At 49.7% G+C, this 19364-nt stretch overlaps 1 protein-coding gene and 1 long non-coding RNA gene across 5 annotated transcripts in view; one reads left to right on the top strand and one right to left on the bottom strand.

Annotated features, from left to right (window-relative positions):
* Nucleotides 1–19364, top strand: part of LOC105828179 (juvenile hormone acid O-methyltransferase) — a 72438-nt gene that overhangs the window by 29525 nt on the left and 23549 nt on the right. The window contains exon 2 of one of the 2 annotated variants that reach the window (XM_036287766.1): nucleotides 13972–14196. In XM_036287766.1, coding sequence (XP_036143659.1) covers nucleotides 14137–14196 — 60 coding nt within the window. In that variant the 5' untranslated portion in view covers nucleotides 13972–14136. Of the gene's footprint in view, nucleotides 1–13969; nucleotides 14197–19364 lie in introns of those variants that run through there. The other variant, XM_028192546.2, reaches the window with a different exon arrangement.
* LOC114254980 overlaps nucleotides 1–19364 on the bottom strand; it is a 65203-nt gene that overhangs the window by 40137 nt on the left and 5702 nt on the right. The window lies entirely within an intron of this gene.

Raw genomic sequence — 19364 nt, 5'->3', positions numbered from 1 at the left:
GGGGAGGGGAGGGGGAAGGAAAGGAAGGAAATGAAGATCCAATTGGATGGGGGAGGCCACTCAAATCGGGAGAACGCGATCGGGAGGAGGCCAGCGGCAACAGCACAGCAGCGAGTCCGAAATTAAAGCCGCGTCCGATAATATCAGCCGCGGCAGAATCTGCATATCATACTAGGCGTTCCCAATCAAGTAATTAACAAAAAACCGCGGAGAACGTGCCATTAATCATCCACTCGGAGCTGCTACTCGGAAACGGGCGCGTACCGAGGTATCAGATTAGCTAACCCCTTCGAATCCGAGGCGCGCGCGCGCGCGCGCGGTTGCCGAAGAGACGGAGAGGAACTCCCTCCCCCCTTCCGCCCTCATTCCTCTACCCTCTTCTCGCGGTACCACTAATTTCCGAGTGACCCTCGGCGGACCCCGCGCGCTCGTTTACCCCGTGTCCATCCCGAGATATTATCCGCGGTGGACGCGCAAATTGCCGTTCTCTCTTTCCGAGGACGACGGCGGTTCGCGCGAGACGAGCCGATGACTCGGGAGTTTGGCGAAGAAGACGAGAGCGAACATGAGGGGGAAGGGAGGCAACGAGCCTCATATTCGTGATGTGGAATAAAAAACAATGTGTCCGTTCCATTGTCGCGTATACACGTACGCGTCGCATGCGCCGGAATAAATCCGCCGTGGCGGACTCTCGAGGATGTCTGCCGCATGCCGTTGCATAAGTAAGTTTCCGCGCGAATTGCACTCGTACACGTCGTCGCTCCAGTGCTCGTATCGTGTCCCGCGGTCCCGACGGGATTTTCCCTTTTCGCGTTTCTCTCATCGTCTCTCAAGCCATCTTCGGTCTTCTTTAATTTCGTCGCTCGGCCCCTCGCGGCTTCTCGACTCCTGCCGCGCGAAAGGTCGATACATCTACACCTCTTTCTCTAACCCTCTCTCTCTCTCTCTCCCTGCCTCCCCCTGCCTCCCCCTCTTCTCTCCGTCCACACGAGCACATTCGGAGATCATTGCGCGCTGCAACGTCCAATTATTCCAATGCAAGCCGAGTTCAAAGAGGTTAATTCCGGGGCTAATGTATTCACCCCTTTTTACTTGAACCCACGCAGATTTCGTATGTATTGCCAATTTTGCATTTATACCTCCCCCTCGCTCTTCCTGCCACCGCCCCCTCGCTCGACCCCGCGCCGTCCATGAATAAATTCATCTCTCGGTTTCGCTTTCGATCGCCTTTCCTCCCTCCCTCCTCTGTGCCCGCTTTCTTTTTCCCCTCCTCCCTTCCGCCTTTCTAATTTTATTACTGGCAGATTTTATGCGCGACGGATAAATGTTAACGTTTTTCTCCTACAGTTCTCCTAGGAAAATTCCTCTACTCGCGTTTCCCGCACCTCCCGCACTCTCGCCAGTCAGCGAAGGCATAGACACGGGAGTGACTGCCTGGGTTATGCCGCGCATGACTATCGGATGATGCGATACATTAATTCTCGGTTTATAATTGCTCGCTGTTAATTGCATTCGAGATTTCCAGAGTGAGAAGGAGAGCGGGAGAGGAGAGGCATCGGAGCACGGAGAGGCGAACGGAGAGGGCAGGACGGAGCAAGGCGCGCGGCCGAGTGCGACGAGGAGGACGAATGCGTATCAATCAGAGCGGTGTCTTGCCCACGCAACCCTCCAACCCCCATGTATACGCGAAAACAGCCCCCGAATGCTCCCGCGCTCGCCGCTAGGACTCTCACGCTCCTTGTCAACCGATTCTCTCCTCTCCCTCCTGCCTCGACTGGGATACACAGTCCGGAGGATAGAGGTGCGTGTGCCATTTATCACCGGCGGGGAAAAAGTGCGCGTCATCGCCCGTACCCAAACTCGGATGACTTCGTGAGACGCCTGTCAACAATATCGCCCCTTTCCGCACGACGACAAGAGGAAGCGGCCGCACCGATTTCGCAACGGAACGAGACCAGCGGACCCTTTTTGGTTTCTTCACTCTCTCCGGCTCCCGTTCAGATAGGAATCAACGGAAAAAAAAAACGACAGGGTAAAAAACGACACAGCGATTCTTATTTCGCGTAATACGTGTATGTGTAACAGGATAAAATATTTACTCTGAAATATGTGACTATACAAAATGTATAAAAAAAACATTGCATTATTTCATAATGCGAAAGTCAAGACTGCCGTGGCCACGAGTAAGAGATCGCGGAAAGTTCGCCGCATTTTCATAGCGGCACGACCCCCGACGATCTCTCGTGGACAAATAGCTTAAGACCTATTATGGTATAAGAAAGAGGCACGCCTCTCGATATCGGTTGGCAGATATCAACCTGTCGAAACTCCGCCGCGGAAACTTAGTCAATCTGCTGCGCCCGACCCATCCTTATTCTACCCCCAATCGACCCTTAAAGCCTCGGCGACGGAGCGCCCTGCCGGGTAGCAGTCTCCGCAGGGTGTTTCTCACGAAGGTAGCAGATCGTATTCCGAAAACTCTCTCTTCTTGTCGAGGAGGCAAGAACTCGAGAAACAAAGAGGACAAGGGAGGCTGGCTCTGACGAAAGAGAGAGAGAGAGAGAGACGCATTCGCGCGAGTTTGCTTGCAAAGTGTCAAAAGCTTCGTCAGCGAACAGGCGGTGAAAGCGGAGAGACCTAACCGGACGAGATCGATGATCGTGCGCTACCGCGATACGTTACAAAGAAATGTTTTTGCACGGAGATTCGAAAGGTAAATGATAAGAAGGCTTTAACGAGAGTAGGAAACGCGAAAAACGTGTTTTATAACAAACAGGAAATTATATAGCCTGATCATAAACGATATACTTATAGCATAGTACACATGACAGACTTAACATAGCTTTCCTAGTCTAGTGCGCTCTCTCTCTCTCTCTCTCGATGTTGCATTAATTGATCGAATTCTTCACATACTAATTGAGATAAGATCGTCCTGCCCCAAGATCGAAGTTCCGCCTCCGTGAAGCGTCTCGGAGAAGACGCGGCGGAAGTTGGGGCATCGCGACGCCCCGGGCAAGCGAGAAGACGCATACCTGTGTGTAAACCGTCAGGTACCACGGCATAGTTCATCCGAGACGCATTTTTCGCGCCCCTAACCCCGTGGCACTTGACCTCGACGTATATAGGGTCGACGGACGCGCGCGCGGGAGACGACGACGACGCCGCAGATGCGGGTCGGACCACTACGAAAGGACTACGGGGATGCCTTCCGGAACTCAAAGACATTCTCGTCTTGGGGACCGCGAAGTTTCAACCATCCTCGATGACGGCGGCGGAATCTCTGACCGCACGATATCCCGGGGGCGAGCGCCCGCTCGCCTTAAACATCCCCCGCATTGCCGGGACTTTCGTCGGGATTGCCCCCGTCGCCGCCGCCGCCGCCGTCGCCGCAGATTCGGGAGTATGCCCCGCGGCCGCATCCACGCCACGAGGAAAATATTTTATTAGCGGCCTAATGGATCGGAAAAAAAAAGAAGCAGCGGAACATATCGCTCGCGCCGGACCGGCCGAAAGCGCGAGACGCGAGCGTGGAACTTTCAGCGCGCGCGTAATAATTGATTTGCATAATTATGCATGTGCATAATTATGAATTTAAAGCGTCCCGCGCGGTGGGTACATCGTATCTGATACGCTTTGGCGGTAATAGTAATAAGTTTGTGCCAGACTTGCCGCCGAGCCGAGCCACCGCTGGCTGCCGTCCATGACGCCGCCGCCGCCGCCGCTCGTCGTCCACCGCGCGCGTTTATCGATCGTATAACGCATTTACGGCGTATCGAAATATAATACTGCCGCTCATCGCCGCAACTCGAAACATTTAGCGGAGCTCGGAGTAACTCTCCGAGAGCCTCGGTCCGTGCCGTCGCTGCACCCAGCAGCGACCCGCTGCTGGCTGCCTATACGTTACGTGCGTATGTAAGGCTGCTGTGCATTAAACGATGCATGTTTCCCACTACTGAACCCTATTTACGGAGGCCGCGCTCGCTGAGCGGATAACGAACGCGAGAGGCGTCTCTCTCTCTCTCTCTCTCCCTCTCTCTCTCTCTTTCTCTCTTGGCCGCACGGATGCGATATCCGCTTTTGTACATTTGCCGATCGACTTTTAAGCGTAATTATGGACGCGATATTAGTACGCGCTCGGCCAACCGGATACCTTTCAGGTATTGAGAGATAACGAGGCACGAGCGAACGAAACACGTCTTCTGTCCTTGAGTCGGTAAAAACTTTAAAAATATTTTCTTTTTCTGCGCGATAAGCATAAAGCATAAATGTCTTCAATATTCGGACGCTTGTAAAGAAATTTATTATTGTATATTATTAGTCTCAAATATGTTTTTTGCAACATTAAAATTTAATCGTCCTTAATTAAATGTTTAAAGATATTTCTAAAGTAGATTATTTTTAATATTGTAAAAATTAACGAAAAAATAAATTTTTTACAGAGTTGACTTAGAACTGATATTTGCATAATGTACTTGAAATTTTTTTAAAAACGTAATGTCTTCGTTAAGATAATATTTTTGTGTTTATCTTATAAATAATACAAAAATAAACATTTAGGATATTAGAGGCAAACATTTTAAATTGCTCATAGTAATTTATGCAAATGCTTTAATAAAGATTTATATATAATTTTCAGAATAATTAAAGAATTTTTCACACATATCTTTATGTATTATTAATAACATATATGTTACATTTTATATTTTATACTTTAGTTAATTACACAATTAATTAAATTATTTTATATCGTAAACTCTATAAAAATTTAACTCGTAACTGGTTATACCGAGGCGTTTACCTTGGTGAAATGACGTCACCATCGCGGCATTAAGTAGTCAAAAGCGAAATTCGAGGAAACTCGAGCGATAGACATGGCAGAATGAAAACTGGGAGAGTTTCCGCGGTACGTAACTCGTCCGAGAGGGGGAAGAGAGCGATGGTGAAAAGGAGAAACGATAGAGAAAGGGCCGGGGGAGAAAGAGCCGTAAAGACGAAGTTATGGCTTTTCGCAAGATTCTCCCGCCTCCGTCCCTAATAATGGATAAAACGATCATAAATTCGACGGGGAAGCTCTTCGGCCTCTTTAGGAAATATTAATTAAAATGTAATTGTTCCGTACGGAGTCTCGAATGTTAGGATAGGGTTACAGGGCCGTTTCCTCCCTTCTCGGTCTCGCGTCGCCCACGCGTACCTCTTTGTTTTCGCATCCGATAATTCAACCGCGCATCTACCGCTCCTTCCAGTTGGTGACTACATAAGATCGCCAGTCGAAGCCAAGAGATGAAAACAATCGGGGGAAAGTCTCTGTAAGTCGTCGAGCGGGCATCGTAACGGAATTACAATCTGTCCCTCGAAAACGCACGTACGTTTTACATTTCGCGGCGCGAAATTTTATCCGCTTTCAGCTCTCATTCGCCATCGATTAATAATCTCTCGTGTCGCCGCGGCGGCGTGACAACGACGAAATGATCGATCGCATTGTCGACTGCCGAATATTTCCGTCGTCGATTAGCACACGCGTGATCGCGGGAGAACGCGATTAACTCGTCAACCGCGGCGGCGTAAATTCGCAAAGGGTAGCTGGGACGGGGAGGGGAAGGAAGGCAGTCGATCGCGGGTCGCGAAGAGGTATCGGGGCGCCGGGGAGGGTGTGCCATCGGCTCGAAAGTAATTCCGTCCGGTGCACGATATTCCCAAAAACTCGTGTTTTCGGCATATCGTCCGTGGCCAGCCCCCGACTCTCTCTCGGGTCGAGCTTACGGGGTACGTCGTACTCTCTCTCTGTGAAGTCTGCCGGGTCTAGGCTGGCACATCAAAGAGAGGGCAAACAAACGGCGGGGGGTGGGTTGGGTAAGGGTCCTACCGATGCGATGCAATTCGGACATGGGACACAAAGTGATGACGTCACCAACCGGCCGAAAGCCCTGTTCGTCGTCGGCCATTGTATGCTCAGTCACTGGTTTACAAGTTCATTGCACACTATCACTTTATACCGACACACCGGCCCGGCCGGCCGCCCGGCGACGCCCCGCGACACCCCGCGCGCTGGCACGATGCTCCTGTCTAGAGCTGACTATACCCATCGCTCTGCCTTGTTCGCTTACCATCCCCCCCCCTCCCCCTCGTTGTGTCCGCAAGAGTCGATAAGATCGGGTATCGTATGAAAAATCGGGATTTTCAATTGGATGCGGCGGAGACGCGACAGAATTGCACGTCAGCTTCAACGATTAAGAAAACGAATGGACGGTTATGTGTGCTGATCACACGATACAGCTTGATGTAACTCTTTAAGATTATCAACTCCGATAGGGTAAAAAAAGAAAGAGATGTACTGGATAAAGTTACGGTGTAATAAAAGTATCAGACTTGTAAGAAGTCCTGCCTTCGACCCAAGGTTTCCTTGTCATGATTCAATCGTTGTATCGTTCTGTAATTATCACGCTTTTTTAATTATGTCGAAAGGCAAACGTGAAATTGGAACGGAGGATGAAGCGTCGCGCACCTCGGGCAAGGCGGCGGCGGCGGCAACGCGACAGCCCGCCTAGCCGAATTCACGCCATTTTGAAAGCGAGGTCGTCGATCGTTCGTTCGTTCGTTCGTTCGTTCTGTCGGAAGTCTGTCGTGGTGCGCCGCAGCTGCCACGAAACTCTCATATCCGACAATCGATCTCGGCGCGTGCTGGACTCGCCATTTTGAACGGGGAAGGGGGCGAGGGGGCGCGAGAGGGAGTTTCGTTCCCCGTCGCCATTTTCTCTCTTTACGCACGAATATCGGTCTCGGTCACGAATACCCGCGGCGACGTCGACGATCGGCACGCACCTACCTCACCGGCCCGTCCAGAAATAATCGCCCCCTGTAACGCGAGAACTACTTCCGAGCGGCCGCACTTTCCAGCCGCGCACCACCTACTACGAATTCGTCGGCCGAGCTCGAGATAAGAGCTATCGATAACGTTGCAAATGTTGGGAAGAAAGACCCGTTATCGAGCAATCATTAAAACAATTGTGATCGTCCGTTACCTCGGGTGTCGGCGTTAGGTGAAGCATTTAACAGAAATAATAAATTGTAATTACTTTACGTAGAAAGTCTCTGTAATTGTACGTACAGGTAATTGTACTCTTTAAAGTACAATCAGTGAGATCAGTGAAAACACAAAAATTTCCAGTGGTATAAACATATAACTTATCAAACAATGAGATGAATACTGATCTTTGAACGATAACGCACTATAAAGTTGAAATCACTAAAAAACAGAATTCTCACTAATTAATAGTTGTAAGAATATTACTGCAAACTGTTGATAATACACTGATTGTTATTTAAAGAGTACATAACAATACATCATAATATATATTGCAAGTTTTATATTTTATATATATTCACGTATCTCGAAAAAAAAAAAACGCAAGCTGATCCCGTCGAGATTCGCGGTTAATTAGTTAATAGAAAGACTGCGTGCGACAAGATTTTACTAGAAATTCGATCTCGCGGCGATCAGCGAGTATCAGAGACTTTCCGCAACGGCACGAGTAACGACTTAACGCGAGTTCGGTGCCGATATTGCGAAATCCGTCGATCGGCGCGTCGCTGGTTGTACACGGCGCCGGGGGGGAAGGGGGAGGTGCCACGGGGGTGAGGAATGACGAGGGATAGAATGAGAAAGAGAGCGAGAGAGAGGAAGAGCAAAGAGGGACAGAGCGAAAGACAGAGAGGGGGAGAGAGTGGACAACGCCGAGCCGAGCGTACCACCCAATTACACTGCAGTTCAAACACATGCAAATCCGGAGAATAAGCTTTATTTGTTGTGCAAATTAGCCGCATATTGGCGCACCGAACGAACGGGTTTTGTTACCACGAGAGTGAGAGACGTAGGAGGCGAGAGAGGGTGTGGAACCTGAGGGGTGTGGAAGCGCCGGTCCAGCCGGAGGGAGGCAGGGAGGACGAGAGGGAAAGAGAGAGAGAGAGAGAGAGAGAATATCGTGGGTCAATTGCTTATTTTGAATCGGGCCGATGGTGCGCCCACCGTCCTGTAAATACCGCATACTGTGCCGCGTGTGCACACTGTGCGCGAAAAATATATTTATATGTATATGCATACGCGGAAACGCGGGATCGAAAAATTGCGATAACGATAGCGGAGACCAATCTCTGCCGCCAAATTGCACCGCACGCGGACGAAGGGTGAATTCGAACGGAACAAGGTGATTTGCGACATAGAGAAACGAAACTCCGAGTCCGGAATCGAATGCTACGCGCGTGCACGGCATATTTAGATCCCGCGCGAAGCGAACGGTGAACGGTGAGATGCGTGACCACGTCGAATCCGTCTGCCGGAGACTCTCGCCTCCCTCGTCGGTCGATTGATCATCCCCGAGAAAAACGAATCGTCCCTCGGATTTGCGAGCGAGCCTCGCGAGGAATTGGCCCGTAATCGAAATCAATAAAAATATAGACTTGTCCTGCCCCCGTGGAGAGATGCGCCCGGGGGCTCTTCGCCGTGACTGACGAGGGGGTCTCGAGGGCTCGATCTATCCTTGAGGGACGAGAAAACCAGGGCGAGAGAGAGGATGAGGAACTCGGCGATAGCCCCTGACCCACGGCTATCCTTCACGGGCATCGAACTCGCGCGCATCCCGCGGGATCTCTTAGTCAAGACTCGGGGTGTTCTCGTATATCGAGCCCGCCAAGTCGAAATACTCACCGGTCAACGAGCTCCGTGAGGCTATATGTACGCGCAGATAAGAAAATAATGATGTGTATAAGTTTTACGTAAACTCGGAATTACGACGTGTGATCAAGTCACACGGAAGATACCAAAGTCGTTAAATGATTTCAATATTCTATAATTTTCATAAATTCTCTTTAATTCGATCGTCTATCGTGAATCTTTCATTCCTATACAAGAGACTTCTTTGGAGCCGTTTAAGGCTGATGACTTTGCGATTTTTTCTCTTTGCGAAATTTCCATAAAGTCTGCGAGCGGAGGAGAGAGAGATGGACTTCTGGAGCATTTCGGTGATACATAAAAAGAGCCACGCTGTGCGCAGACAAATGTCGACAGTCATCGCACGAATTAAAAACTGCGACCCTCGTCGACTTTTGTCCTTTATCACTCCGCCCGTCCTTGCGACGCGACGTATAAAATCAAAATAGAGCTTCGCGTTTTAACGATTCCCGGTCGTTTATCCAGTGACTTGCAACCTATTGTTATATCCCCGTTTTCCCGCTCTGCTCTGCCATTCTCTGCCGCCCTCTGTCCCTCTCTCACCCTCTCTTGCGCGTCCACCCCCGCTCTCCTTCCTTTCTCTCTCTCTCTCTCTTTTTTTTTTAAATCCGCGCCGATTTCGTCCGTGCCGGGTTGAATTTGAATCGACGGCGCAAAACCGTGGAGTCACCAAGGCTTCATATGTTAGCCGCCGGCACGCGGCGATGGAAGGGTGCGCGCCCTTTCTCAACCCCGGCAACGAGAGCCGTCCGGCGCAGGAGCGCGCGAGCCGCGCCGTGGAACGCTTTTTCCGACCCACTTCTCGCGGCAAGATGCTCCTGTCATCCTTCAACATGCGTGCGACGAGGAAACGTACGGCCGAAGAAATCGAATAATAACGGGACTGTAAGAATGTGACTTGCACTTGATGCAGATTTTTCGGTTGACGCTAACTTCACGAATAACTCATCAATCTCTACAACTTAATTTGATTAATTTTTTAGCAACATTGTGTACATATTAAATTCAAATCATTTAGATTATTTTAGATTTTTTAAAATTAAATTTTGATAATAAATTCTACAATAAATTTTCCCTTTCCCTTTCACTTGTCGAACAGAATTCATTGACGAAGAATTTTTACGTTTATATTCAGAACGTGTAACTAGAGTGTTCTAGTATAAGAGTGAAATATACGTATATTGATTACTGCTTCGAAACGTCAAATGATGCAAATTGCACCGTAACGAGCGTAACGAGCGACAGACAACGAACCGAGAAAGAAAGCGGTTGCGATGCCACGTAAGAACGAGACCGGCGGACGATTGCAACAAATCGTGATTTACCGCGCTCGCTCGCGAAAAAAAAAAGGAAGAACGCGCAACAGACGATAGCTGCCGGCTAGACTCGTAAGTCGTAGAAATTCCATTGAGTTTCCCTCCATTTCCATAAATCACGTAGCCGTGACAACAAGATTGCGTTACGTACCGTCGCTGCGACGTTGCTTGTTGCATTTTGCGGTGCACCCGCTCGCGGCGTCTTGCATTGCGTCGCAAAGCGAATAGGGAACAATAAAGCGACGACGGTGACGTAATCGATAGTCACTAAGTTGCGAATGGTCGATGATAGTCTCGGCTGTCTAACCGGCGCGGCCAAGGATAATGATGCACTTACGTAACCGCGAGAGTGCTATTGAGTCAGATCGCGACTGGTTCCTACGATCCCGAAATTTAAATCCTCAAATAGGCGTAACGCTTCTGAATTTAATTTAATTTGAAGAATAACGATATCTCTTAATGTACAGATAGAGATTGAGAATTGGATCGAGTACGAAGGTGAGATGTGCCTCTCGGCGGGGTTGGATAAGAAAAGACGAAGCCAAGGGTGCGCAACGAGCGCAGGCGTCATGGGAAAAGAGGCCAGTGAGTCGAGAGTGCCGTAGCGACACGTTCGCTTCAATCAATATGCAAATATGACTGACACTAATTATACGGAAGCTCCGCGCCCTCTTTGATGTCGCTTGGCTGACTGCACCACTCGCCTACGAGCGGCGAGTAGGAGAGAGAGAGTCCTTGGTCGTTGCCTGGTCGTTCGGCGGTATTACTACCAGGACCGGGGAAAGTGAACTCGTAACGAGTTACTCCGAACTACGAATAAATCAACCCGCCACGAGTTCGCTTTCGTTACATTCACGCGGCCTCGCGTCGTCCGGCCGGACGACACGATGACAGCTTAACTATCGGCTTTTGTTTTTAATCGGTCTCGCCGCGCAATTGCATTTCATCGTATTTGAAGAATCGCCGAACGGGATTTCGCGAAACGACGCGTGACGACGAGGGCCAATTAATTAAGCAAATCTGCATGAAAAACTGACGATCCAACCGCTGCCAATGTACTTTACGTGAATTTCGGTAGGTTAAGTATACGCGAAAACTAAACGCCCAATACATTTTTCCGACTGCGAGGGATGACGTAAAGATTACAGTGCGCGATAAAAGAGATATCCGGCGGTGTTTCATCCTCCCTCCCCCCCCGCCCTTCCTCCTCGTCGCTTTACGCGCGAAGTCGCGAACAAACGGGGGCGGGAGGGAGGACGAGGGGAGAAAGGAAGAAAGGAGGGAGGGCAAGGAGGACGACGGACGCTCGCAACTCCTATTAAGGCCGAAACAATTCAAGTGCAGGCAAGATGGCCGACGTCGGGCTTTGAGACAGAAGCTCTTTTCGCGATGCATCTGCGCTATACGCGCGAGAGAAAAAGGCGTGGTTGTGGAAAAGGAAACGGGGACGGGAAGGAAAGTGGAACGAATGACGTCGATAACAACGACAGCGGGGAACCGGCGAATAGCGCGGTTCTCTCTCTCGACGTTCGCTCGCTGATACCGTCACGGGAAACGGCGTTACGCGCTATTTACGGAGGAGAAATAATGAAGCGGACAGGGCGAACTTAGACCGCGACGTGCGAAACTCCTCCTTCCCCCGCGCGTATAACCGAAAAACCGCGGCGTCGCTGCGAACGGACGATATTTGCCCCGTCTTCGGTGGTGAATCCGCGAGGAGGTTTGTTTTCCACGGCAGTCTGGTTGGCTGCGAATAAATATAGCCGCATAATATACACCGAGGGCGTATAGGGGTATATATCGGTATAGGTATACACTCGGCGGTGCGTCAACGCGCGAAATAATACCGCTTTATATGCATACGCGATTTGACGCGTAAAGCCATGATTTTTCCACGGGGGTCGCCCTCTCCCCCGAGCGCGCATATGCGCGCGAGAGAGAGGCAAGAAGAGAGATGCGAGCGAGAGCGGCGGCGCGCGGCGGCGCGGGGGAAGGTTGGCGGGCGCGTTACTACTTTACGGTTATTACACCGGAGGGCTAAAGCTCTCTTTCTCTCTCTCTTCGAAAGCCGCCATTCTTCGACTCGCCTCGGGAATCTAATCGTATCGCTGACGAGGAGCAGCAGCAGCACCCCCGTCGTCTTGTGCGAAACGACGCGCGTCCAAACGCGTAATCGCACGCGACGGTACTTACATCTGAGGAGAGATTTATTCAGGATTTCCTCGTAGAAGAGCAAAAGGAATCTCGACATTTGGACGGAGATCGATAAAAAGTGAGATAATGCGGCTGATTAATTGATACGCATCGGAGTAACTTGCTAGGACGTAGAAGCGACGAGCTTCAACTATACTCCTTAAACAGCTGGGGCGCGACCGACAAAATAAAAGGACGATTGATAAATGCGATCGTCGCGAATGCAGTTACTCCCAGGGCGGCACGGGAGCAAGTTGCCAGGACGCGCCCCAAACACTTCCCGAGAAGTTGCGCGAACTCGGCGCGGACCCACGTCAAGACATCCAAGGAGGAGACGGGGAGAGACCTTAATCTTAGTAGCCTTAGACAAGGAAACGCGTACACACCGCCGGGGCGGATGGGTGCACGTGCAAGGAGCCGACACTAGCCCCTGGCACGACAATCCACCATCCTTCCCCCTCCCCCGTCTACCACGGCCGCCCCCTTCTTATCTCGGGGGGAGCCGAGTTTCCTCGGACAGTTTGCCGGCGCTAATGAGCTGGCAAGATAATTAGCATTATGTTAATGCGTGACGCGTGGGGCGGCTCTACCCGGAGGTGTCCCCCGCCCCCTCTTCCCACCCCCCCTCAACCTAACGTTATCCGACCGCTCTCTCCCGGGTAAGAACTTCCGGTCCGACCTGCTTCCCCCCTCCCTCCGCATCCTCGATCCCTCGAACTACTCCAACGGTGTTTGTGCCTTATGTTTGGACTATCGCAAGTTCTAAGCAACATCCAGGCAGCCATCCAGCGGCAGCAACCCTCTCCATCCCTCTCCCCTCATCGCGAGCACCAGTGGTTACGGAGAGCTACGAATGTAAGGGGAAAGCTTGGATTACCGGATACAAGTTCGTAGATCCTCGATCCGAAACATCTCGACGCGTAAGTGAGGGTGTTTCCTGTAGGAACAATCGCTCAGACCTGACAGAAATTTCGCAAGCTTGCGTGCACTTGTTCTGTCTCTTTTGCTACGTCCGTCGGTTAAAACTAACAAAATGAAAACTTTTACATGAATCGCGATTTAACGCACAGTGCATGCATCTCATATCGTAGAAATTGTTAAGGAATAATAAAGATTTTATCAGTTTTAAGACTAACAACTATTGCGAGAGTTTATCTGGCGAATTGACTCTCCGTCTTGATTTTTTTTGTGACAAGAGAAACGAAGTACGCTCCGCGAATACTCGACAAGAGTACTCTCGCCGGTATCTAGAGTAAACGTCCGGGATCTTGCGGGATCGAGCGGCGGCCGCACGGCAGATACGCGTTCAGGCCCGACATTGGGAAAGTTAATATCCAAAGGGTTGGTCATTCAGGGTTATATTTGCCGAACGATAGGATCGCCGAGATAGGATTGTGCGCCTGGCCATCTCGTCCTGCGCACTTGTATACCGGCGATAACGGCCGGCCGCCACTCTGTGTCGCCATGTTTGTCCGGTCTATATTTCATGCGGCTACTTGGTGACCTGGGCCTCGCGATTCACCAACAAAATAATGCGATACGGCGCAAAGGACGCGTACACGGCAATAACGTTTCAGTCGATTAAAGCTACCGCTATTTAACGCAGATGTACTCTTGTAAAAGTTATTATACACAATTTTGTTTATTTTATTTTGTTTTCTAGCAACGAATACAGAACGATAACACTTTGCGAAAATTGCTACTGTTTTTTCTTCCTAATTAATTTTTATTTTTCAGGTTTCTCAATAAAATCGTCACGAAGAGATGATAAAGAAGATTCGCTGCCGATTTACACCGGCCCTTTCTGACCTTTAGAATGGCGTCGAGCGTGTCAATTAGCGCGTACAGCCCTTAGTCTTGACTTTAGCGATTTTTGAATCGCTGGGCACATCATTGTCGTCAATGGAAAAGAAGGAAGGAAGGAAGATGCGATCATCGATCTGGCCGCGTTTCAATAACGTGGTAAGCAAAGCAAATACGTATGCACGCGTACACCGTAAAGCTATGCGTGGAGCTACTCGTCGCCGTCCTAACTGGCCCGGGCTAATTAATTAATCATGCGCCCCCTCACAACCCTTGGGCAGCTTATCCGAAGGCCTCGCCAGGCCAAGTTTACCGCCAAGTTGCGTATCTTCGGTATTGTCGGCAGCAGTTTGGAGGTGTCGAATGTCTCGTCCAAGCGGTGCTGCTGCTGCTGCTGCTGCTACTGCTGCTGCCGCCGCCGCTTCTTCTTCCTTCTTCTTCGTCCTCGTTCCTCCGATCCCCCTTCGTTCCTGCCGTCTATCCTCCTCTATTTCAGCCACCCACTTGTCGGCCGCCTCCGTTCCTTACGTACTAGTGCTTCACGGCTTGACTCGGTGGCACTCATTATCTTGATTAATTGACCGATGGCCTCCTCCTCGTCCCACCCTCGGCATCGGTTCCACCCCCCTGCTTCCCATCATCCCCAGGCCGTGCCCTCCTTCTTCTGCTCTATTTTTCTTATATCATCTATCAAGTGTTTTTCGTCTATTTTCCCGCGACGTTTCCGATAATGGTTATGAGAGTGAGAGAGAGAGAGAGAAAGAGAAAGAGGGGAAGGAGGATATCGCGTTTCTATCTACTAAAAATTAAACCGTCGTCCAGGTGACGTAATAGAATCTAATGGATTAATATGTACGCGTGTACAAAGTTTCGGCAAGCTTATACTTCGTCGAGATATCGATTCGGTCCAAGCGAAGTGCGAGGCAGAAGAGGACCCGAACGAGGAGACGACGAGTCGTCGCAATTCCGCACGAAGAAATCGATGATGAGTATCGCGCGGAGGCGCGCGACAACTCGTTACCGCGCGCCGGGATCGTTATTTTATTATTAACGTTCTCGCAAACGCTAGACAAAAGCGCGGGAAAACTTCGGCCGCGTCCCTTCGTCTTCTCTTCGATATGCTCCCGGCTTCTGCCTCCCCTGCCCGCCTCCTCGCGCGGATGATTCAGTCTCCGCGTCGGTCGGTCGGTCGGTCGCGGCAACAAAGAGGCAGCCAGGTATCGGACGAGTCTTAATTTAAAGTTAAAATTAATTTCTCTCTCCCGAATTCTCTCTCTTTCTCTCTCTCTCTCTTTCTCTCTTTCTCTCTTTCTCTCTTTTCTGATTGCGGTAAGAAAGGAGGTTTCGCGTTTGCCAGCCTTTCCTCCTACTCATGCGATTTCCTCCCTTTCGTGATGTTACGAAAACCGGCTGTCTGATAAGAGCGTCGGTGTATGATAAAATAAATCCAAGAAATTTCTCGCGAAAATGTAATTTCACTATCAGAAGCGCATTATCTCTCGCGATTCTTCCGTGGTACGATACGCTGCGCGCACGGCACGATAATAAATAGATTGCACGTCATCTGAGATGACTGATTAAAAGAAATCCTTGATTAGCAAGGGAACTCACCTCGAAAATATTTACGCCCGCAATCGGAAGGAGGAGCGAGCGAGATGGAGAAGGCAAAGCCAACCAAATTAAGAGACTCAAAGGAACTTGACATAATTAAATCGCGATAATGACGCAAAGAATATCGGGCTATAGGACTCGCCTCCCTTCTGTTGGCGGGCCGACAAACCCTTCGGCCGTTTGCCTCGGCTCTGGTTCGCTGATTATTTCGTCGAGTGCTTTGATATTCAAGAAACCAGGAGCCCGGCAAGTTTCTATAATTATCGGGAGCGTTTCTCTTTAAGGTGTCTTTTTCCTTCTCGACGCCGCCCGGTAAACGACATTCATTTTTCCCATTTCATCTCGACAAGTCCAAATAATTATTCTACGGAGTAGCGCGGACGAGCGCGTACATTTAGCATTAACAATACATCTCGACGATAAATCTCAACACTCCAAAGATTTTTAATCGGTTCTAAAAAAATAAAATTTTTTTTGTATAAGCACTAAAGTTGTAAAATGTAATCGTTTTTTCTCTTTTAAACGTCAATTTACGATGGTAGACGATTGCCGAACAGTTAACGGCCGCGAGAGGTGTCGTCGACCAAACGGGTGCCATTCGATTTTCCCCGAGTCAATCGTTAAACGCTCGTACGCGAGGCGTCTAAGTGAGTTCCGACGAAAGAGAGCGAGAGGGTGGGGAGATCGAGAGCGAGAGAAAGTACAAAACTCCATGCATACAAATGGTATGCTAACAAGATACATTTGTCTACGGTGGTGTGTATACCCCGCCGTTAGCAAGTGCGTAAGCACGATAGAGAGAGAGAGAGAGAAAGAGAGAGAGCACGCGATGGTGTTGGTGGAGGCGGTGAGACCCCCGCGAGTCGTGACGCGCAACCCCCTCCGGATCCTTTCCTCCCGGTAAGCAGATTTATAGATCGATTATAGACTTCGCTTATGATTGGAACCATTTGCATGATGTAGGTATATACAGTCGGTAGCTTCTCCAGCGCAGCCTCTTCCCCCTTCACCCTCGCCCCGTCCTGTCGCGCGTTCTGTCCCTTCCTCTCCTTTCTCTCCGCCACCGCCGCCGCCACTCTTCAGCCATCATGAATCATCCGTGCCAACTGCTCTCTTATGGCTTCACGCGATAAACGTTTGATGCGCGGTGAGCGATGCGTGTAACGCGGTTGTTTGCATATTCTTCGTTTCGCTCTCCTCCTTATCCCTGCGCGCAGAGAACACCTCTCGTGCTGGCTGCTGCTGCATCAACTACCCTCTCCCTCCCTCTCTTCCTCTCTCCACCTCCTTATTCTCGCACAGCCTCAACCGTCTTATTGATAGGAGTATGTAAATTCGACGTCCCCGACGAGTGGAAAATCGGCTTCATTCTCACGCTTGTCGAGCGCAATTTAAAATTCCTCAATTCTTCCGAGCTCTATGTGATACGACGAGACAGAGGCCCGCCGAAATGTTGCTTATCGTAGATTTTTAACAGTTAAAAAAAGTATTAAGAAACAGATGGAATTTGGGACTGAGAAAAGACGACGCTGCGAGTATAATCAACTTTCTTAACTCCCACGCATATTCATAGGTTTATTTTAATTTTCTTAAAATAACAGACAACCACACACTGTTATTTAGATATCTTTACTCTTATTAACTTTCCTCGCGTACGAGCACTGAGAGAAAATGACTATAATTTATAATTATTTTTTATGCCAACTGTATTTAAATTCTGGAAATTGCAACCATTTTTTTTATTAATATAACATATTGAATATTACTATTATTAATATTATAACAGCAATAATTCTAAAAATGGAGCTTCTAATTATAATTATATCAACATTTAATTATAATCACAAATATTGTACTTTTCTCTCAGCCTGATTATTTTATTCTTATCTCTTATTGGAATAAACAGAATTTTAATAATACGCTCTGAATGAATCATTGCCAAAAATCCTTACACGCGGAAAACTTGCGAATCCGTCAAGCGGATTAAATCGCACGAGTGAGAATTCATAATGATCCGCGGGGCTTTGGGAATCTCCGCGGTCTGCGAATGGCATTCGTCGAGCAAACCCGTAAGAAGGGCTGGCATCGGAAAGGGGCGACCGACGGCGATGGGAAAGACGAAACCCCGTCTCCGAGTCCCTCACTCACTCGTGATTGATTAACTACCTTTTTTTTCCTTCCCCCCTTCTTTCCTCTCCTCCGCGACGACGACGGACGACGGCGATGAGAAACGTAATTATAATTTTTATTCATTACCGGCGCGCAGCGGTGACGTCAACGCCTGCGGAGATCGCTCCGTTTGATTTCCCATTTGGAGGCACTCGCTTGCGGTTTCGAGATACGATTCTTTCCGACGCGACGGGCCATCGTCGCCCGCGGTGATCAATATTCATTTACAGGCCCGCGGAGGGTGCTGCTATAAGGGATTAGCTGTCTACGAGACGCGCTAATCAGCGCGGTATCGCGTGTCCTTTCTTTTAGATTTGTCCCCTCCGCTCGCGCCGAGTAAGAAATTAAGAAAATGCCACGTGTGCCGGACGAAGAAAAAGAGGGAGCGAGAGAAAGAGAGAGGGCTTGAACAAAACATGTGGTTTTTTTTTTAAGCAATCGAGATAAATGCAAAGTTGACTAGAATAGATCATGGGTACAAATCAATTCGAAGCCATTTCGATTACCCTGCGGCGCGCTCTTCGAAGGATGTCGTACAATTAAATTGGTATAATTGAATTTCTAAAGCGATTTTAATGAACTGATGAAGCGGCTAACGTCGACGATTACAGACATTATACCGACGATACCGTCCTTTCCATCTGGCCGGCCATTGATCACCATTCAAGGAGCTGCTCGCTCCCTCTCTCCTCCCTCCCTTCCGTCTCGCTCTTTCTACTTTTTCCTCGTCCTCTCTTATCTCGCGTAGACTCTCGACTCGACACGGCATCCATTTATCTTGTAATTAGTTCCGATCGTCTTGCTCCCGTATATCACACGCGCGCGCCCGACCGGAGCACGGGCGGGCGGATATGATAGCCTAGCCTCGCGCTCTCGCGAAAAACGCCGTTTCCGGTATTCCCGGTACTCTTCGTTACTTCCACGATGGCGAACCCTCGCCGTCAACAATAATCCCAAATCGCCTTCTCTCGTCGCGCGACGCCGACGTGCCGGCGGCAACGATTCGCCACAACGACGATGATTCCGGCCGACGCGCGGGCAATAACTTTAAACCGAATCGAACCCCCGAGACATCCGGGAGTGGCTTATTTGCATACCGACCTGAAAATCCCGCACCCTCTGCCATTCGAAGTCACCCACTCGACATAAGGTGGCCCCGTTCGCACGCGCACGCACACCGCACACAGACGTACACACACAAGCGCCACGTCTACGCGTGACACGCGTACGTTGCTCGCCCTTCTCGCCGATCGTTTAGCACTTTGGCGTAATTTTTTCCATCGCCCTCCTTCCCCGTCGTTATTTGCATAGCCGCGAGAGAAGCCCCCATCGAGAAGTAGGAGAAGCCGAGGGCGTCGGGGGCCGCGATAAAAATCGATGTCGTCTAATCGAACCAAAACACTCGGCCCTCATTATTTTTATATTCCGGGACAAGCTCCGTGCCGCTTATGGGAGAGGGAGCTCGAGCGTATCGAATTCGACGTAAGAATCGATCCCACTCGAGGAAACACACCGGCCGAGTCATCGCGAGCATTGTAAATAGAGGG

Source organism: Monomorium pharaonis, chromosome 5 (genome assembly GCF_013373865.1).
Source record: "Monomorium pharaonis isolate MP-MQ-018 chromosome 5, ASM1337386v2, whole genome shotgun sequence".
Lineage (NCBI taxonomy): Eukaryota > Metazoa > Arthropoda > Insecta > Hymenoptera > Formicidae > Monomorium > Monomorium pharaonis.
This window is presented reverse-complemented; position numbering and strand designations above follow the sequence as displayed.